General features: G+C 42.3%; 2 protein-coding genes across 4 annotated transcripts in view; both read right to left on the bottom strand.

Moving 5' to 3' along the window:
* LOC102694431 (intermembrane lipid transfer protein VPS13B) overlaps window positions 1-22,278 on the bottom strand; it is a 325,472-nt gene that overhangs the window by 38,416 nt on the left and 264,778 nt on the right. For all 3 annotated transcript variants that reach the window (XM_006636105.3, XM_015357899.2, XM_015357901.2), the window contains 7 exons: window positions 19,244-19,446; window positions 18,035-18,245; window positions 16,726-16,910; window positions 10,671-10,867; window positions 8,571-8,752; window positions 7,642-7,994; window positions 4,209-4,370 (listed from right to left, as the gene is read on the bottom strand). In XM_006636105.3, coding sequence (XP_006636168.2) covers window positions 4,209-4,370; window positions 7,642-7,994; window positions 8,571-8,752; window positions 10,671-10,867; window positions 16,726-16,910; window positions 18,035-18,245; window positions 19,244-19,446 — 1,493 coding nt within the window. The remainder of the gene's footprint in view (window positions 1-4,208; window positions 4,371-7,641; window positions 7,995-8,570; window positions 8,753-10,670; window positions 10,868-16,725; window positions 16,911-18,034; window positions 18,246-19,243; window positions 19,447-22,278) is intronic.
* The window catches only part of polr2k (RNA polymerase II, I and III subunit K), a 138,618-nt gene that overhangs the window by 73,777 nt on the left and 42,563 nt on the right, over window positions 1-22,278 (bottom strand). The window lies entirely within an intron of this gene.

Genomic DNA, 22,278 nt, shown 5'->3' with positions numbered 1-22,278 from the left:
TAGTGTTGAAGCATTTATTGTAAACAGCACTGTAAGGGACTGCCAGTAAAATGAGAGATGTTAACAGAAATATGGTGGTGAAGTAGCTCAAAATTAGAAGACCACTTTATTATTTATTATTATTTACAAGGTAACAAAAGGACCCTTGTACTGCTACCAGACAAGGCACAGAAGTGAAACCCAAGGAGGTGAGATCCGGCTGTGGACTGATGTAAGAGTATTCAAGTTGACTCATTCCTTTCAGAGACATAATCAGGAGAAGACCGAAGGAAAAAGCAGCCTGGTAACAAATGCTTTTGACATGTGTGATCATCTAGGAAGTTTAAAACTTTTCAGTGTTTGGTGTACTTCAGCTGCGGAAAATATTTGGTATCGAAAAAGGAAAAAAAAAAATTAATTCTCTATCTAATTATTCCTCACAAAACGGCCAACCCAAACAGATGAATGTTGCAGGTCCCCATCTTGGAAAAAAAAAACACTTTTTGTAACCGTCTCAGGAAAGAAAAGTGTATTGTTTTGTTAACTACTTACACATTGACGACTCAAAAAAATCGAAAAGGAAAACAACCGTTCACAAAAATAAAAGGCACCCCAATCAACATAAAAATGACGCTGATTTATCCATCATATTTTATATGTATGTTGTTTATACAATATCCACTTATAAAAACATCATACTCATGGCCGGTTACCACGTAAAATTAAAACACAAATACATTCTGCTGCCAAGTCAGTAAAAACAATATACAGAGCGATCTTTAAAACTCATGTTCCATTGCCAAAGTCTGTACCAGTAAAGGACTGATCACTTTTCAAATATAGACAAATAACCCAGATGTGCAGCGGAGAACTTGTTTTCCCATCCTGGCATCACTTTCTTATTCTCCTCTCGCTTCAAAACCCAAACATTTCAGCAGAGCCTCGTCTGCCTTCTGGCCGCTGATCTGCGTCAGTTCTAACAGCGCTCCATCCGCAGAGAACAATATATCTGTTTGCACTTCATGAAGGGAATTAAGCGCTCCCGGGTAGCAGGAACGATAGATCAGATGTACGCTGGAGCCCGATCAAATCAGAGCATGCACACGGCGGAACCCTGCCACGCTTTCGAGAAAAAAAAAGAAAAGCTCTCCACTGCTGATGAAAAATAATTCATTCTTCGCGGATTCAAAAGAGGGAGAAATCATAGGCAAGAAAAAAATGACATCACTGGCGGTGATGTACTTTTTTTAGTTGAACATTTATATTACAGAGTAAAGAAACCTGCTATACTGCACTGCACTATAGCACGAGTGACTGAACAGGAACAATTTAAAGATTAATTAAAATTGGCAAGGTATCTAAGAGTCTATTGTGACCAACTGCACACTAACACAACAGACACTGCTGGTGAAGCACCATGACCTTTGGAAACTATACACCAACATCAGCAGCCAAAGTTAGTCATCATTAATACTTAGATATCCTTTTCTGGATTTGAAAGCCAAGAATGTGTCAAGGAATTATTATTTTTTAGGTATTACTAGAAATTCTGGGAATGGAGACATTGTATCTGCCTGTAACAAAAACGTTTTTTTTTTCATTGTTCAGATATATACAGATATCCATGATTTTAAAATTCTCACATCTTGTATTAAGAGATCATGTTCTTTGCATAGTTTTTAAATGACTGCTTTCTTAATGTCAAGTCCAACTGAAAGCTTGCTTCTATATTTGCAATTAGAATGACGTCTCCAAGGGACACAGTGAGGTGGCCTTGCTGCATTCCAACACGGGACACTAACTGAAGGCACTGATGAATTTTGAAAAGCAAGCAAACCTGAGTACAACCTCAATTACTGAGCATAAATAAGCAAAAAGAAGAACTCCAGGAACCACTTAATTTTTTCAACCCCTGTTTTTCCATCCCTCCTCATTACCTGCAGGTATTTGTCCACAACTTGCAACAAACTTGTAAATCTTCTTGCCTCAACACAAAGCCAAGGAATATGATGGATACAGTACATTTTCTTCCTTTAAACTTTTTAAGTACAACTGTTAAATATTCCTGATGTCGAAAATAAATCACAATTTATTTGCATTTTGGATATTCCTTATAGGCACTTCATGTTTTTTTCAGAAGAATTTTTTCCCTCTTCACCACAAAAACCACAAGGACTTCCATCACTCTGTACATCCTGTTAGGACCAGACAGGCATTTAAACTATACGTATTCAGTACCACTAAAGAAACATAAAGCCAGCACAGGAGAGACACTGTTCTTAGTGTTGCACAGGGTCTAGAAATAGAGAGAATGGAGAGAATAAGTACAAGAAAACATGATCACACTCCACTTGTGCACTTGAGTAGAAGCAAGTCCCATTCCAACATATGTGGAGTGGGGGCTCTGTGGCTAAGGATGCGCACCTGCGGCTGGAAGGTTGCCGGTTCAAATCCCGCAGCTAGCAATCCTACTCCATTGGGCCCCTGAGCAAGGCCCTTAACCCCAGCTGCTCCAGGGGCGCCGTATAAATGACCCTGCGCTCTGACCCCAAAGCTTCTCTCCCCGTCTGTGTGTCTGCGTCTCATGGAGAGCAAGCTGGGGTATGCGAAAAGACAAATTCCTACTGCAAGAAATTGTATAGGGCCAATAAAGTGATCTCTCTCATCTTAATTCTGTTACCCGGAACATAACAAGGGACCCCAGCAAGACACTGGGAAAGGACTCTGAAGAGTTGCTGACGGCTCCTCTGGTGTCTAAACAGAGGAACCCAGGACCCAGGCCAGCTGCTGCAGCCAGAGACGCTCTCTCCGGATCCCCGCTCTGCTCCGAGAACCCTTGTTCCGGCTCAACTTATTCCCGGGAGCAGCCCGGCAATGAATTCGGGGCCAGCAGGCATGGAACGACTCTGCGAGAGGTGTGGATTGTTTCGCGGTTATCTTTCGATCTGTTCTCTCGGTTCTTAAAATTCACTCACTTGGAAGCAGGGGGAATGATCAAGAGGAATGAACTAATTTCACAAGCATGAAGTCATTCGCTGTGCGCTCGGATCTGACAATTCCAAGGGCTGGCCTGCACTTGTGGCACTGCGGTGACCTTTTTCAACAAGCTGCAGTCCAACGGGCTGATTCAGCATGGAAACAATTAAGAAAATGCCCCGGCTCAATGTCACAAGCACCCTTTCTTAATTAATACTTTTGTTGTTTTAAACGCTGGCAGTCATGGCAGGGTTTATGATTAAAAAAAAAAAGAAATCGCTTAATATACAGTAATGCAGGATTTGAAAGAAAAACAATAATAGGAAAACCTCAGTATCCTGCACATTTAATCCATTTTTTTATCAGTTAACTTATCTTGCCTTTTAGCCGTTTTAAAAAGTGACGTATGTCCCCAGTGCACACTTTGTAACAACTCTGGAGCTCTGGGTAGGCTGAAAAAATGAAAATTTAGGTTTCTATTTCCTTCATATAGTCAAGTTGCAGTTTTGCGAATTATACTGAAATAGAAGTGTATAGCAACCTACTGAAGCAATGGATTCTCTTATTCCCACCACACTGTATGTCTAGGACATACTGTAAAAGAGCTCTGACCAGAAACATTTGATATAACCTTCTGATAGAAAAGTTATTCATATTAACTTGTCTCTACTACAATTGTGTAAGCACAATGTTGATTTTGTACACGAAAAAATCAAAGTTACATGATATCTTGTATAAAATACCTTGCAGTTATTTGCTGCCTATGTTAGTAATGAATGTACTGTCTCTTCACTCGGTAATGAAGACCAAATTATATGGAATCTGTTTGCAGCAAAACTTCGAACTCATTTTGACCTTGCCAAACAATGTGCCTGCGTTATGGATGACCTTTCACAAATCTGTTTCGAGCCTTCACACATTTTTCTCCAGAATCAAAGATAAACTGAGTCACAGACTGTTGGACATTCACGGCCCACATTTGAAAAATATGAGTTAAGTCCTTCGCTCAGAACACTTTCCTCTAACCTAACACGGCTAATAGCAATTAATCTTCCTTAACAACTCTGTCAAACAGCTGGCATGTCAAACTGCTTCCTGGTCAAGAAGAAAGACAGTGCATGGCAATCTGGACACTGGATGCTGGATGTTTGGAGGAAATGAATGTACTAATTAAAACCATGAATCCAAATCCAACCCACGAGATCAGCTCTGCAAAAGGCCGTGCTTCCTAATCAGACGTGGTTTTGTAATACCTGTGGGGACTTGTGTGAACGCCAGCTGTACTGGTGGCTGTGAAGACTTGCCAGCAGGATGTTTTCATCGGTGTCCACCTGGCCAAACCTTAGCGTCTCATGGGTGTCGTTACAGATCACAAAGTGGCTGAAGACCAGCTCTTCTGCCTCTGGATGCCGATTCTGAAAGGAAGAAAGAGTCATCCAGCATGGATAAGATCACTTGGAAAAAACAAAAAAGATGTTTCACAGCTGTGTGTGTGCGCTTCAGCATGCGTGTTAGTGTGCCTGAGGGTAGTTATCACAAAACAGACTCTTGGGGAGGGCTGGCTGACATCAGCACTGGGAACAAGAAACGACTGACCACCTCCAAAAGAATGTGAATCATGTCAGAACCTTTCCAAAAGTCAAATAATTATAAATCTGCTAATGGACAGGACCTTCTCGGAAGACTTATGAAATCATTAGGAGTTTCCAGGTGACCTAATATGTTGTAGTGATTCACCTGCACAACAATAACTAACGGTTTGATACAACCTTTTCAAACAAGGTACTCAACCTGACTTTTGTTTTGACATCACTCTTAGAAATTGACAAATAATGGTAACATTTTCAAATGTGCCTGGTATATGATAATAAAAGTTTTTCTTCAACAATGTACCGTGCACATTACTATTAAAAGTCATGTTGCTCTGTACTGATTCCTTCTTGCTTCCTGCTTTCTGAAATTCATTAGTTTTTAATACCAACACCCCCCCCAGTAAGTACAACTGACATAATCCGGGAAGAAACTGTATCATGCATTTGCATTGTCATTCATAAAACATTTGAAAACTTCAGTTATCCCACCAGTAAGTTTAAGTACAGCAACCAAAGCATCAGGGAGGTACTGCTAACAACAAACTACTAGTTACACGTCTGAATCAGGCTCAGCCAGCTAATATTTCCCAGTGTACAGGTTTACTTTCTGTGCTGGCCAAGACACGTCATCTTCAGGGTTTTCAAAACATTTTCAAAAACAAAAGGTCCACGTCTCCCTGCAAAATTAAAAAGAACCACGCAACTCCGAAGCAATGCTCTGGATTTGTGAATCACTTGTGTGCCTTCCAAAGTGTGCAGGTTCTGGAGGACTTTTTTTTTATTTTCAGGGGAACGTTTCCCCTTGTACCCTAACTGTTAGGTCGAGGGACACCTTTACAAAAACCTTTCAAGACCTGTTTCGTGCTACAAAGACTTTCCACACCACTTTAAGTGAATCTTCAATCTGGGTTAAAATAAAGATTTTAGCTGCAGTGCAGTGTAAGCTTGAATCTTTTTCTGAGCCAATAGAGAATGTCATTTGTCTCACATTCAGCTCCATGTTCTCTTAGAGGCATGGGAAAGTCTGCACCATTAAACTGCTTGACAGTGAGTCTTTTATTCAACAGAGACAGCTGGGATAAAGGCGAAAATCCACTCGCTTTTATAGTGGAAAGCTATCTTAGATGCAGGGCTCATTCAAAGAGGTATCAAGCCTTTTAAGTTCTTACTGCTTTTATATTTTCAGAGTATATTTGTAAATCTCCTCTTACAGGCTAATTCGATATGTGTATCTAACATTCCAGCGTCGAAATATTTAATTTTTTATCATAATAATTTTTTTGCTTACTTACCAATAGAAAGCATGTTTAAAAAATAAAAATAAATTTATAACGATCCAGAGAGTAATAATGTGATACCATCAACGCATGGTTCTCTGAATATAAAAATAAATTTAAGAAAAAGCACATTAGAAAACAAAAGCTTATTACAATAATCTGGCCTTACTGCTCCACCTATAATATGAAAGAATTATTTGAGATTCCACATCTGTTGCTCTGAGGAATCTGATAGCCCTGTAATGATCCTTCCGGGGTACAGAAAAAAATTACTCACAACACCAAAAAATTCTGTACTCCTGCTTTGAACATTAAGTCCGTATTTCAGCTCTGTGAGAAATCACAAAGTGTAAATACTACTGTTCTTTACTGCGGCTGTTGCCGATTCCATCCTGAGAGACAGGAATCTTTATGCTCTCCTGATTTGAATAAATAATTTGCAGTCTGTTTCAGTGGTGAGTCTCGCTCCATTTTTAGGATTATTCAGTTCCTTAATATAGACTATATCAGCGCAGAACTTTACCACATCACAATATGGTGGCAGGCAGCCCTGACATGAGGAAACAAGAAAATTACAGTAACAATTACAAAAGTATATCCTTTTGTGGTTCATGTTAACATTTCCAAATCCCCATTTCAATCAGAATCAAGTATTTCCAGAATGCACCTATCAGCTACATAACACACAACATAAGGTTATGCTTAATCAAATATACAAGGTTTTCTTTATTTGAAAAAAAAAGACTCAGAATGTTCCTTAAAGGCATGTTAGCGAGTCCCACAGACTCTGATGTGGTGCAAATATTTAAATGTTTACGTGTCAAGTATTATTTCTAACCCCACATAGGAGGCTGTGTGGCTTTTATGACTATTTCAGCCCTCCTTTCTCAAAGAGAAAGAGTTTTTCATGAAATACCCTACTGTTTTGAAAGCAGATGCTTTTTGTCTTACTTGAATTTTAAAAGTAAAAATCACACCAACAAAATATCAAAAAGCATTGTGTTACATCTTTTCTACATTTTGTGTGTCCTCAGAGGATTCTTTTTACGGTATTCAAATTGCTAAGACTTCTACAGAAGGAGGATGTCACAGCACATTAGTACTTACTAAAAGATATTATGCTATCTGGTATTCACACTTTCAGTATTAAAACACCTGATGGAATAAATGGATTTGTCTTTATCAGTGTCTTAAACCATCTCGTGCGTGCCCACAAATTGAGATCTCGGATTCAGTGGCTCTGTTTGTGCTCGGACCGTGTGACCGAATGATGTCCGCTCTGCTTCCCTGCCGGACCAAGTCTTGGAAGGTCCGGCCAACCTAGACGGACTCCACTCCCGGCCTCACAGAGCTTGCTAACTCAGCCGAACGGAGGCTCCCCTTTGCAATCGAGATCGCCATCGTTCTTCTTGCAGGAAGAAGCTGTCGGTGGGATCTGGAGCTACATGCCCTGATAGGAGGCAGGCACCTCCAGATTCAGAGACAGCTTCTTCCTGCAAGATGTCAAGACTATTGAATTCTACCTCACCCACTGTCTCGCACTGATGTTTTTCTTTCTTTTTTTTGCATACTGCTTTGCTTACTACAGTCTTTTATTTAGACTGTCCGTTATTTAACTTTCTTATTGCTGCAGCTACTATTCTGGTGCTTTCCTAGTGTCTTTGCACTGGAGCACACACATGCAAACAAGCATTTCATTGCATGTGTGCTCCAGTGCAAAGACACTAAGGAAGCACGTCAAGGAAGCAGTTCACTTCATTGAACTGATAAGGCACTGTGTGCAGGCGGGGGAGTGAGCGTCACAGACGAGCGTTCACCTGCTGCCAGGCCTGCACGGCGGCGTCCAGGGCGTGGACCGTGTACTGGCCGACGCCCACGAAGACGGGATCCACGAACACGTTGCCGTCGACGAGCCTCTCGGTGGGGCTGCAGGAGGCGGCCACCTGCCCCTGCAGGGCGAAGGGCTGGACCAGGCTGTGCAGGGTGAGGTTGCGGTACTCCAGCAGCCGGCAGTCCAGCTCCGCGGAGAACTGGAATTCCTGGCTGAGGGAGGTGCCCGTGCTCCACTGGCGCGCGAACACCCGGGGCTGCTTCAGGCCGAGCACCAGGTACTCCTGCTCCAGGGGCAGCTTCCTGTCCGGGATGAACGGCCGCAGCCGCCCTGCGGGGACTGAGAGACGGCGACACACGCAAGACATTCAGCTGACGGGCCTGGAACTGGACCGGGCCGACATGTGGAGGAGGGGAGAAGAAGTGCTGAACGACACTGTCAAGAACTTGTACCAGGAGTCAGCCCGAAGGTCTTTTAAAAACATGACAAAAGCACCACGCTTCTTTGAAAGATGCGGTTCAAGTAGGTAGCTGTGTCAGCATGTGTAGCATGTGTAGGAACACAACGTTTCGATGTGTGAAGGTGCGTGATGAGCCTGAGGAAGGCTCCACAGCTGAAATGTTGTTTCTTTTCTTCTCTTTTCACCATAGACTATACCTTTACTTGTTCCTTAAATGATACTGTTAATAGTTTTAGGAGTTTAATACGTCTCATTCCTCTTGGTACGCTTTGTTTCTTTCTCCAAGCTTCGATTTATTCTGTTTCCGGGGGCTTCATCAAAACCGCCTCTGGATGTCTGAAGCGATCGAACGACCCGAGAGATGAGAAGCTCCAGATTCTTGTCTGAATGGCTCGCTACGGGGAAAAACTCTGCTTGCCGGTGACGGGCTCGGGAGCCGGGAGGGCGTGCCGTACCTGTGCCAAGCTGCTCCAGGTGGTGACAAAGACGGAGCTCCAGCTGCGCCAGCTGCACTGCCACGCCCACGGAGGGCACGAACCAGGGAGCGAAGCAGGAATCCACGCGGGTGCAGGCAGCCAGGGCCATGGGAGACACCAGCTGCTCACAGGGGAGCTGGGACCCCGTCTCGCTGTCAGAGCTGAAACGAGCCAGCCGGAGAGCAAGCCATGAGCACAGAATCCTTCACTGAGACAAGCAAAGAGCTGTCAAAGAGGGCTGCCGAGCTACCGTTCGGCTATAATGCACACTGAAACACACCACGCCCTGGGAAATTCAGCCTTCTGCCTACCGGGTGCCAAGTTCAATATTATTAATGTATTGATTTAGCTGATGCCTTTACTGAAAGTGACTTACAATTCAATTTCTGATCGACATTATATTTGTGCAAATGTACTGTAATAAAGTGGTAGACAATGCAGAGGGACAGACAGACATCAGCCCTCCTAAAGAAGAAGGTTCTGAATCTGGACTTGAAAGTACTCAGGAAAAGAGATTCTCTGACATCCTTTAAGATAGAATTCCAGTTCTAGTTACATAGTGTAGAGTGGCATAATGAAAATCTTTCAATATTATAAATGACATAGCAAATTTAAAATTATATGGAAAAACAGGGATAGATCTTATAATCTATGGGTCCATTCTGAACTTCTCTTCAGGTGGCTGCAGTAGTTTCAGTCCAATCAATTTTTTAAATTTAAACAAAGCCCCTACATCGAAGGCATGAGTACCTGCCAAGAACCGACATTCCTAACATTCTCCTAACATTCCCTGCCTACGTAGCACAAGTACATCTGACGTCATGTAAACTCCACCCGTGAGCCGCATTATGAGGTTTTCTGATCGTGGAAGGTCTGTGCTGCATGTGCAAAGAGCAGGTAGTGCAGGGGGGTTCCTTCCGTGGATGAGGGGAGAGGAGTAAGAGAGACGTGGACCCCACCAACATCCCCCTAGGCTATTTTACACTCCAGCTTCCTCACGGCATCATCTCTCTCTCTCTCCCATGTCTCATTAATTACATTCATTACATGTAAGCGTGCGTTATAGTTGGTGTTTTATTTTGGGTCTCAAAATGTTTTTTTTTCCCCTTCAAGCAAAATATTCATCCTCTACATGTGCACGCATATAGTGGCTTGTGGGACAGAACCTTTATACAAGCTGGGAAGTAGGAGTAATAGCTCAGAGCGTTCTCAGACAAAACAGGATATAGTTATAGATGGAAAACTGAAAGGATAACAAGGTTGTAAAGTGGAAAATAAATTGCCCACTAACCTGAATAAATGCAGGTTGTAAACTAGAGAATATTTAATTTATCCTTTACATTTTGCCACTGTGATTCAAGACTATTATGATACGCTTGCAAGAATTCATAACAGTTGCTGCAACTGATAAAGTTAAGCGTCACATGCTGACAATTTTCAGCTTATTCCGATGGCAGTCCTCTGTAATTCTGTAGGTTCTGAATGAAGTGAGATGAAATGCGGACTGGGAATCATTTCTGATCAGGAAGGACAAATAATTTTCAACATTAAGGAAATGCACTGTTTTCAGAGTGATTATAATGAAATACAGATGTGTATTTTGCTTTTCACTGGAATTGACTCTTTTCATTACATGCTTTGTTATTTCTCCCAATCGGCTCCTCTGGAGCCCTTAAACCCACACAGAATATGGGCTTGGCAATTCAGTAATACAAACCAAAAGATTAGTAAGAGAACGGGGAATCGCAGTGTGGGAGTGTTGCAGAGGTGTTATTTGGCAAGCTGACCTACCTCAATAACATCATTTACCAATGAGTTTACTCTCCACTTCCCAATCGGATACACCCAAGGTAAACGGGAAAGAATTTGGAAAACTAATGAGAAGTGGTCAGTCTGGTGGGAAATTTTATTAGATTTGTACCACTTCCAAATCTACACACTGCTTTTGCAGTCCAGATGTGGAAGACACAGCACACTGTCTTCCATGTCCAGCATGGAGTTCTCTCTGATTGGCACTCGGTTCTACATTGTCTATTGTCAGCAGCCACCCGGACAGGCGTGGGGTATCCATCACCTCACCTCTGCTCATCCCCAACATCAACAGTGTTGTTCAGCACAATCCTCCAAAGGTCGGAGGCCACCAGCTCCTTCTGTTCGCTGGTCCGGCTCACGCTGGGCAGCTGCAGTTCGTAGGCTTTGCTCTCCGACAGACTGAACTCTCTGTACGGAACAAATGAGCACTGGAGCTCGTCCCAGTATTCCAAGCTACAGGGCACCTGCAAATAAATTAATTATTCTTTTAGTATGTCGTGGCACTCACTAGCTGGAGAAAAATCGAATCAGCTGAACCAGCCTCCATTGAATCACATTCCCCCTGTTGGGTAGCACACTGCAAACAGAACCCCAACCTTTACAACTCTCTTGTGAGGAGGGAGACAGTTCCGAAGCACTCTTCTCATGAAGAATGCTCTTTTCACCCAGGAGAAATTCATTTTCATGATTAACTGGAGCTATTGGGCCTTGTCAGAGAAAGATTATAATGAAAGTAAAACAGACCATACCAAAATAGGTTTTTCTCCAGTACTTCAAACACAGTACACTCAGTTTGGATTAGGCAAACCGTAAAAATATTATCAGAAATATGCATCCTTTTACATCCAGGACTTAAACAGAGGAGAGAAATGCTTTTCCCCAGCCACTAAACATCAGTAATGTCTGGAGTGCTCCGAGAACTGACAGATCTCTCTGCTATTTGCTCCATTAGATAGGGACCTGGTTCAGGGACAATTCATGTTGCCTGAAATGTGTTGGGTTCCACACACAAAACTATCCCCTAAAACTCTAGATTCCTCTAGTCTTTGTTTGGGAATTCTGAAAACAAACCCCCCATTTTCCAAAGGGTGTTTCCTCTGCTGCTTGGCCAAGATCTGCGATTCCACAAGGGAAAAAAAAAAGGTTTGGTGCAAACTATCCTATCCTTCTGTAGCATGAAGAACCCTTATCTGTTTTGATAACAAATGTGTTCATCAGACCAGCCTTCAAAACTTACAGTGCCATGTGCAAGCTTTCACATATTAAACTATTACTTTATATTTAATGTGTATTTTTATGATGAAATACAGTATACAATATGTTTTCAGGACCTACAGTATGGCATAGATTCACAAAGGCAACAAATTTCTGATACAAGGTGGATGCAAAATATAGGACCTGCTTGAACTAGGTATTTAATACATGTTATCTGAAACCAAACTAAAAGTGCTGAATTCGGGAACCATACCCAAGTCTGTCCCCAACCTCAGGGCACAGACTCAAGTCCAGTTCTAAAGTAGATTGCTTTACGCAGCTTGCTTTTAGCGCACATTTCAGCATCCAGAAGTGTTATTCACTGTTATTACAAAGACCGCAAGGAAGAGTGTTATAAATTACAAGTAACCACAGCTGGTGTTTATATACAGCATCGTTTACATCTGATAGCAGCGTTGCGATCTTTTGATCCCTGAGCTCGTCAGATCTCAGCAGCTACACAAGGCTGGTCATGGTCAATGCTAGGATGGGACACCTCCAAGGAACAGCTGGTTTCTGTTGTAAGTTCTGTTTGCTGGACCAGTAGGTGGTCCTGTTCTATAGGCAAAGCGTATTGCAATCCTTTTGTATGTACATGTAGTGCATTATGATAATAAAATCTTGTTACTAAGGCTTAAACAAATGTGAATGGAGGAGTGATGTTGGTTTCCTAAATTAATGATTTATTTATATTAGAACTGTGATGAAGTGGTGCAAACAGTTCAAAATGAAGTACGCAGAATACATTTATACAGTACATACCCTCCAATTGCACTGAACGAACAGCTACAGTATTTAATTTCTAAATAAACGGTAATGATCAGCTGGAGGTAAACCTTACTCAAAAAACTGACCATCAGCTGTTGGCCACTGCCATCTTCGGCACTGAAGTAATACAACTTACTCACGGCAGGATCAGAGCTCTGGAAGGGCCCATTCTTTTTCCTAATGAGGTTGCAAAAATGGGTGTATGTTAGAAAAAGAGGACTAAATAAATTAGGTCCACAATTCCAGACCCAAATTACTTAAATTACTTATGACAACACCACCAGCTGCAACTTAATTGATCCCACTAAAATTCCTGAATCATTTCAGGCAATGAAATACAGAACCGATAAAATGTTAAGAGGACTTTTGAAAGAAAACCCATTGAGCCGCAGATGTGATTCAATGGCAGAGGCTGTTTGAACAGCGGTACAGCGGGTTTCTGCTCTTACATATCGTACGGAGGAAGAAACCTGGTGAAATGAGAAACGGCTATTACTGAACCTCGGAGTAAGGCGCAGCAAATCCTGCTTCGGTGCGGCTTAAGACAGAGGAGGCTGGAAATCCCCAGTCCAAAACAGACTGGTGAACTAGACCTTACTACAGGATTTGAACAATTTTAACAAACGGTCGCACTTTCCTTTACTCCCCTGCACATGATCTTTTTGAAATAAACTCTCAAACCACATGGCTGCCATTATTCCACCTGTCTGCAAGCTCCGCCAGGCCACACAACACCACAGTTGCTGCCTTGGTGAGAATGAGCTGCTATCTGGTCTGCTCCACTGCTGGATGGAAGGACATTCCGGATGTTTTCTTCTTCTCCTACTGTATTTCCAACAATACTGCAGCATTTTCTGCTTCGCATAATGGAAGCACTTTACGTTCCCCTTTGAGATACTGGAACCAGGAGAGAAACCACAACTATTTAAATGCAGGAAATCTTGATTTTATAAAATGTTAATGCGATCTGCTCTTGGGACACCAGGCTAACCAAAATCCTGGTTCTCCACAGGAAATCTCTTCCCATTTATTCTGCGGTGTAGTGACATGAACACAGCTGCAGACTTTTCACCTGTAATTCCCCTCAGGTATTCTGGCTCAGCGCTCTGAATCAGGGCTCTCTTCCTGTCCGGAAGGGATAGGAAGAGAAAGCACAGCCTCGGCCATGGTTCCCAGTCCCCCTTGGTGTCGGCTTATGGTAATTTTAGATCCCTGAGAAATTACCCTTTTTTAAAGGAAATCAATGAAATTCTTTCTTAATATTCTGAGCTATTTCTGTTTTTGAGTTTTATTACTGCATTTCCCCTTTCTCTGTCCATGGACATTTCAGCTTTTATTTTTTATCCAGAAATCAAATGAAAAATAATGCACTCCTTTTGAAGTTCTGCATAAAGGCATATAACTCCCCCCCAGTTCCAGAGGCTGAAATCAATTACATTAGAATCACAATAGACCCACTAATGACAAAGGCCCTTTTATTTAAAACCGATGCGCGAAAGCCCCAGCTACAGGAAAGCTGGCTGGCGTGCAACTACACACGTCTAACACTAAAGAGCATATGGTACAAGAATCTGAAGAAAACACAGAACTTAACAAGAAGGAACGGAGGTGTGTAAATTAAAACAGCTCATGCCTCGTTTCTCCAGTTTTGCAATGGGCTATTTTTTTATGTGGCTGACCTGCTTATTGAGACCAGGTTATTGGAGAGCAGGTGGATGGGAGACAACCAGGCAAGACTGGCGGAGGACCAGTAGGTGGCGCTCTGACCTCTGGACCTAAATCTTTGAATCCAATACCCCAGTATCCTGATCAGGGCCAAAACAGGGTGCTATAAGATCACAAGACGAGATGTTCAACCAAAACCAAAGTCCTGACTACTTAACAATAGAAATCCCATAGCACTTTATGAAAGAGTAGGGGTGCTAATCCTAATGTCCCGGCCACCCTAAGCTTCCACTATCGGGCTTTCCTGAAGTTCCCTCTTACTTCCACGAGTAATGCAGTTCCTCGGTTCTCAATCTTATCAGCTGGGTTGCCGGTACAGAGCGGCTGTGACACCCTCATGCGCAGTGGGAAAAGTGGGTCTCCTCCTCCATCTAAAGCACTTTGGGATCCTTTGTCAAGCAAAGCACCGTAACAATGCAACAAACTACCAAAAAGTCCTCAGAAATCAAGGCATGACCTGGTTTTGCTTTTCCTCGCCACTTTAGAATGCTATTCAATGATTCGATAAAATGAAACCCGTATGCCCCAGATTTTTACATCAGCCACTCAGTGCAGTATTGCACTTGCATTCCAAGTGAAATCTACAGATGAGTCAGAGAGCTACACTCGCTCACACAGAGGTCAGACACTAAGGTACTGCAGTAAATGAGCGTGCTCACATCACTATTCTCATCCAATTTAATCTGTCCACAAGGAGCAGACAAATAATCACAAAATGACAAACGCTACAGAATATTGTGACAGTACCTAATTCAGCAAACATACATAGTTTCTCACGAAGATGAAGCTGCATAGGCTCTTCAGTAACAGTAAACAGGGTCAGACAGTAACACAGAGAAATTTCTGTTTTGTTGACTATTGAAATCCCTTGTGGACAAAAACATGTTTTTATACTGTAGGTATCAACTCGGAAGCCTAAAAACATCAATAGTGACCTCTTTGAGAGACTCAGTTCCAGAAAAATAAATATAGTCTGCACCAGTTATCAAATCGGGAGCTGTGAATGACCAAACATCTATAACACCCTGTGACCCTTCAGTGCTTCAGTCTTAATAAATCGGAAAAAAACAAAGGAAAAAATGCTTAAAAGGACTGAAAAAATTAAGTGGTGTAAGTGTTGGTGGAATATGCTGTTCACCCTGACTCAGAAGTAAGTTTCTGATCAGAAATCTGTCAACAAAAAGCATTACTCTTGACTGAGAGCACCAGATTATCATTCCACATAAAAATGTTATTTCCCTTGTCTACTATAAAATATTTGGTCATGATACAACTATACACACTCCTGTATCTGGCAATGAGCTGGTCAGGAAACTGGGGGAACATTAGAATTCGACACTTGTATTACTGGCTCCACGTGGTCATCAATGAATCCATGTGTGTCATCACTGGATAAAAATGTTACGCTGAAACGGTTTCTCCCAGCCTCTCTTTCTGCTTCAGTTATGACCTTTGGAACAGTCTTATTTTTGAGGACCAGCCCCTTTGTGATTCAGTGTTAATCCTTCGGGGCTGATTTTTTTTTCTACACCCTTTTTATTCAGAAAACTCTCCGTTCCCCGTTGGAAAAATAGAAAGCAACGTCTGCCATTGGCATCGAGATCTTGTTAAGATGATGCTGTGTGTATGTAGGTACAGATCTGAACACAACTGCTTGAAAAAGATATAGAATCAGAAATAGAAAATCAAAAATTGAAACAGAATCAGGCTTAGAGTACTCTCAATAACTGGTGGTCAGTACCTAAAATGTACATTTATGAAATCAGAAGCAAGGTCTGCACAGTAATATAATACATTATCCACATAAAATGCTACTTTAAAGATGTTTCAGATTCTGAAAATGTACAGTAATTGCAAGATGACTGCCTTCCTGTCTTGGATTGCATACTGTGAGCTGTTTTTACCAAACAAGGGAAAAGTTACTTTGATCCCTTGAATCGGGTATTTTCAGATCATATTCTTCACAGATGATAATACTGATCATTAGTTTATCAGCACACACATCATTTCAGTAACTGACCTATACATTTATTTTAAGGAAACCAAATTCATATTAAAGTGGTGTCAAGTCCACAAAGGTGTGCAATTGAGAATCTAATCTCCTTTTAACAAGAATGGATATGAAGGGTTTTTAAATTTCATAATCCTCCTTAATGTAAGTTTTAGATTGACCCATTTCAAATATGACACAGTCCTGACCGGGAAATAAAGGATGATTTTGAAGAGCAGATAAAACACAGGATGAAAAACTGACAGGCCTCTCCTTTTTTAAAGTAGCATCTGACAGTTTGAAGCATGATTAAACAGGAAGAATATTAGGAAGCCCCTTCAAAATCACATTTGTGTCTCTACACAAACCACAATGAATGTGCCTGTATACTGGCATAGACAGTACAGGCTGGCTTGCAGAAACACTTTAGTAGACCAACAGATAACTGTGTGAAGCATTTCCAAGGATTCATTTCCCCACCATGCATTTTCCCCCCCTACACAGTAAACGACTACACAGTCGCTGCTTAAGAGCAACAGTCTGCGAAGTGGGGATATTTCCAGGACGTTTCTACTGCACACAGACCTGAAGCACATCTCCCAGATCCGCAGTGCTGATGTCAGGGTCGTCGGTGGTGTTAAATGGCACCGGTGTTATTCTCACAAAGGTCAGCACTCTGGGCTCTGGGTACCTCCACAGCATGAGCCCCGGGCTCTCATCCGTCTCATTGTAGAAAACCACCTCATGTGTACCGGGGAGCTTCTGGGAGGCTAGTCAGAGCAGAAAAAAAAGCAGAAACGATCTTTTGATATCCACTCTGAAAACAAAGAAACTGATTTCTTTGAGGCCACCAGTGGAAATATTTGCTGTTATTTCTGTGGTATATTAAGTAATTTTCCTGACAATTGCCTTTTTTAGAAACACTACTGTATATTTTAAACTCTAACCTTCCACAGAGAATAAGCCTTAGATGAATACAGCTGTTTTTCACTGTATCAAGGCTTGAGGGCATGCACTCTTTTTCCATCCTTGGTTCAATTCAAGCAACGTATTGTATGCAGATCAGTTTCTATTATTTAAAAGCCACTTTGTGAAACAGTATTAAATGCATCAAAGAAAATTTTTTGCATGTAAAGAATGCAAAAAATGAACCCAGTAGAGACAGCAACCGCAGTTTAGAGGGGAGATGTTTGACAACGATTTGGCAACAGCCTCATCACCCAGATCAGTGTGGAGGACAACACGTTTTCTCCTCCTGACTGTATCCACTGCGGCCTGGCCAGAGAGGAACTGCAGGTCTCTTACCCAGCCTCCCTGCTGGTTGTACCTCAGCACTAGCGTGGGTGTGTCACTCCTTCATGGCGCCTGTCCTGCAGGCCAGAGTCTCGCCAAACACTACCTCCGGTCACCGATGCTGTACTGACGTCAAAGTCTTGGAATGTTTCTGCCTGTTCTGCCTGTCATTTAATTTTCTGAGGAAATGGCAAAAACCCTCAAACCAAACAGGACACTAAGGGGCCGATACAATCTGTGATGTCAACATGGGAATCACGGACACTATATTGCAAACACCTTATCTTTTGTTATGAAGAGACTCTTAAAACCGTCTTTGGTTAGGTCTCGGTTTGAGTTTACTCATCGACTACATGAAGTTGTTGTGTGCTCTGCAAGAATCTCATCACTCCCTTTGTTGATGTCTGGCGTTCCTTTATCTTATCTGGTGCTTCTAAGGGTTGAGAAAAAATATCCTTACTGATATCTAAGGATTTTAATGGCCCTCTCCAAACTACATAAGCAGAGAGTTTTTTAGGGGGGGGTGTAAGATCATGAAGACAGAGCAGAATCTCTGTCAGAGTCTTTCTTGGGTCTAAGGTCAGACCCAAGAAGAAAGTACCTGAGTCTTGAATGTACTGGAAGAGACCTGTCCTCAGGTCGTCGGAGGTGTGCTCAGTTCTGAGGGAGTGTGGTCCGGACTGGGGTAGAGGCGTCTGTGGCTGAGGTTGGTCTCTGGGCTTTGTCTCTCCAGAACAGCTCTTCTGGAAATAACCCTGCAGGTGCTCCTGGACAAGTGTCAGACAGTTCAGATGCTCCTGTCCCCAGAAAACCTGGACCAAGAAGACGGGCGTTAAATCCTGTTCTGTGCCATGTTTCTCATTACCCTCTGAGAAGGACAACTAAACCAAATGTTATTTTCCATGTGCTGAGGATGAAGCGCTGGCAGACACAGCCGGAAACTCTGAATGAAAAACAAATTTTACATGGATTTGTACATAAGCGAATTGCAACTGAAGCCAAAACCAGGAAAATTTGTGGTTTCCAGGTCTATGCTTATGAGGCAGAAATAGTAGTGGTTTGTGTACGGAACTGATTTACATACTGTGAACTGCAATATTTGCCACCAAACCTACATGGCAGACTCATATTTAGTACTGCAATTCCCTTTGGAAGTGAAAACGTCCTGTAAGGTAATTTAATTACTCATAGGGTTCTCAGTGAGTGGGAGATTTAGGCACCCTTCTAACTTATTTTTGAGGTATTTAAGTAAAGTAGTTTGATATTATTTTTGAAGCACTGTACAACTGCCTGAAAAAGGCTATTTAGTGTTAAACAGGTTAAAAGGCATGAAAATATTCCACCAATGGTCCTCACAAAGTTCATTCAAACACATGTGGTTTCTCCTGGAGGGACAGATGTTAAAAGGCTGTATGAAAAGTAGCTGTGGCTCATAATAGCCTGTGGCTGTACTGGCTCTACAGGCAGGAGGGCTTCAAACAGCAGCACAGGCGAGGCTGAAGATGACAGACAAAGTGCAAAACCAGGAGAGGGCGCTCTTGAAATGGCGTCGCCAGGGAGAGGGGGAGACGAAAGGGGTGCAAAGGGCAACAGAGGGCAGGAGGCTGAAGAGAGACGGGGGAGAGCAGGGACAGGGTGAGGGAAGGAGGAACAGAGCAGCCCGTCGGGCTCCGTATGCTGTACTGGTCAGGAACTGCTGCAGGTCCGTAAGCACCGGTACACGGAGGCGAAGGAAGGAAAAGGGAGAGGGAGAGGCAGAAGCTCGGAAGAGGAAGCACGGGCAAAAAAGGACGGAGGGAGAGGTCCTCGCCTGCAACAGCCCGCCTTTCAGATCTAGCAGCAGTTTGGGGGGGCCCTGCTCCGGCCCAGGGCTGCCACTGTGCCGACACCACTTGGCCTCCAGGGCGGCGCTGCAAGAGAAGGGGCCAAGCAGGACGCGGCTGCGTTCCTTCAGGCCCGTCTTCACTAGCACATCCTTCAGCTCCACAAGGACAGAGGCAGCCTGGATGATCTCTGGATGAAGAAAAATGAAGATATTGTTATTGACACAGCCTCTGAAACTCCCACTCCACATGAACACTTAAGGCCACCCCAGCATAGAGCAATTTTTCTCGGCTAGTTTTATATTCCATCTGTTGCTACATTTAGTAAACAATTAGTAACAACTGATGGTAATTATCCTGGATTTTCCGTTTCACTGAATGTTTCAGTTTATAGTAGTATAGCCTGCAAGTCCCAGGATAGGAAATTTCACATTTTCTTGAATTCTGATGGAGTGCCCTGAGAAACTTTCACACTATTTAAGATGCCACAAAGGACAAAGTTATTCTCCAACCAATTTTTAAATGCAATATAAAAACTTTCTAAAAGTCTGATAAACATTTCTGTATCATTTTATTTGCCAGGGAAAACGTTCTCTTCCTTAGTGTTTATATAGCAAAGTAGCTTTTAATTCGCTTCATGAACTTCTAATTGCTATGTTAGCACATATGGTAGACTTTAATGCTGTTATGTTTTGTTATAACATTCAGAACCTACGTGAGGATCACTGGATGGCATTCTTCAGAAAAGATAAGGTGGACCACACCTCAAGTTGAATAAAACCTGACCCAACAAACAAAACAAAATCACTCACTCTCACTCACACACATGCAGATCCTTTCACCTTTATTGGTTATCCTTTGTTAGACAATTCAACAAACTCAGTCTCAAAATGATTTGGAATAGTATTATAGGAAGAAGATGGTAGCACCAGTTGTTATGTACAGAATTTTTAATCGGACACGGTCATGTAACTTAGCAATACCAAGCACCCAAATAGATATTCTTATTTGGTAACTATGCAGGGCAATTTCTCTCCTTACCGTGTCTGCTGGAGTGAGGATAACATGAGTAATACACTTTCCACATCAGATATGTCTTGATGTTTGTCAGGGCATTTCTGTCATAGGTAGAACAGAGTACACACAGCTCACAGGCTACACCTTGTTACTTATAACTTCATTGATCTGATTTGATACCAAATCGTAAATGAAAAGTAGCGTCTGTCATTTGTAAGACGGACTACAAGACAGAAGAACATATTGGTATATAGTATCCCAGCCTGCTCAGTGTAATTCCTGGCTCTTAGATAGAGGAAAAGAAGCACAGATACCATCAAACCACTTTATGCCCTGCATCATTATAAGAGCCCACTGAACTCATAAATCTTCATAAACCCTTCCCATGACTTGTTGACATTAAAAGTTCTCCTCTGGTCAGCAGCACACTTGGATATTTTCCTATATGAGTAATACGTCCTAAGAACAAACACTTTAATGGCCTTTAAAGAGTGCCTGAGAAACAGAAGAGGGATTAAAGAAATACAATCTGAACCATTTGTTTTGGTCAAGCTGTTTACAATAAGCTAGGGTCTTGTCTTGTCTTTATTTCAGCTAAAACTTACTAGCAACAAAAAAGAGATTGCAAACTTATACATAATCCTGTAACCGGACAACCCTTCAGGGAAACTTTTATTCTCCTTTATTTCCTATGGGATACCTGCTGATTACCTAGTTCATGAAGATTTATACTGTAGCATTTTCCATAGTTATTACTCCCAGCTCCTGACAGAAAACCATCTTCAAGGGCCTACACATTAGACTACACTGCTTCAGATGGTGAGGAAGGGAACGTGACAACCATCCATCACCAGGAGGAAGAGAGACCCCTGCAGCACCAATGTATTTGACCTCTGGTTTTACTTGAGATGATGACAAACGACTCACTTTTTTACAACACGGTTTAAAATGTGCAATTTAGTGTGTAACAAACAGTACTGATGCGCTGGAAATTTCAAAGATGTTACAAGCGTTCAGTTCTTGCACGCCACACACTGTTTGCCTTGTCACACACTGAGACTTACACAATGCAAGTGCATCCCACTAATTGGGACCTGACCTTGCTGTGTGCATAGAGTCCATTCTTTGTTAAAGGTGTTTTGGAAGACCTTCAGTGTAAGCGACACCGTTTGACCTGTTATTCAGATAAAGAAGCAGTCAGAATAAGATCACAGTGATTGGCCAGGGTTAACATTGAAGGGTGCGTCACCTCGCACCACTGTGATATAATCCATGGGCTAGACTACACACTAGAAACTCTAAGCAGTGCCTTTTTTAAGGGTGTCTACCTGCGTAACACACACTGCTGCTAGATACATACCCATGAAATGAAAACTAACCAGGAGTGATAGTATGCAGGCTGTGGTACACCGATTAAATACTTCCAACGCATTACAGTCGAGCAGACCTTTGACCAAAAAACATTTTTGGGCGAGCTGTCTGTGGTCTCCACAAGTTGGAAAGCCAGACGTTACCATCTGATCCATCACTCACAAGAGGTCCCAAGCACACTCACAATCAGAGAGGTAGAGAGGAGTCCTAATCTTATATCTTTATCCCAGGATTAAAATCAAATGCTCTGGTAAAAGAACACTTTTAGTGATCTACTGCAGTTGTGAATTTTTCCAGCAAAAGTAAAAACTCTCTCCCTCCCTAAATACTACTTTCCCTAACATGAACTGCTGATCAGAAACATGCTGAATCCTTGAAAATGTCACTAATAACCACCTTTACAACATCCCAGTACCCCGGCTGCTGGGAGCCTGCTTTCTGTACACACTTCAAACACAGAAACGTTTATTATTTTAATCCACTACAGACACTACTTAATTTCACTTTATTGGGGGTAGTGAAGTGGTCTTTTACACATCATTTCTGGAAGACTTAATCAAATTTTATGGCTCGGGCCAGGAATTCCAGTTGTTTTCATCTGAGCAGGTTCATCCGAAGTTCAGGTCAGAGATGA

Source organism: Lepisosteus oculatus, chromosome 10 (genome assembly GCF_040954835.1).
Source record: "Lepisosteus oculatus isolate fLepOcu1 chromosome 10, fLepOcu1.hap2, whole genome shotgun sequence".
Classification (NCBI taxonomy): Eukaryota; Metazoa; Chordata; class Actinopteri; order Semionotiformes; family Lepisosteidae; genus Lepisosteus; species Lepisosteus oculatus.
The sequence above is the reverse complement of the archived record's forward strand: the minus strand, read 5'-3'. Positions and strand labels throughout refer to the sequence as shown.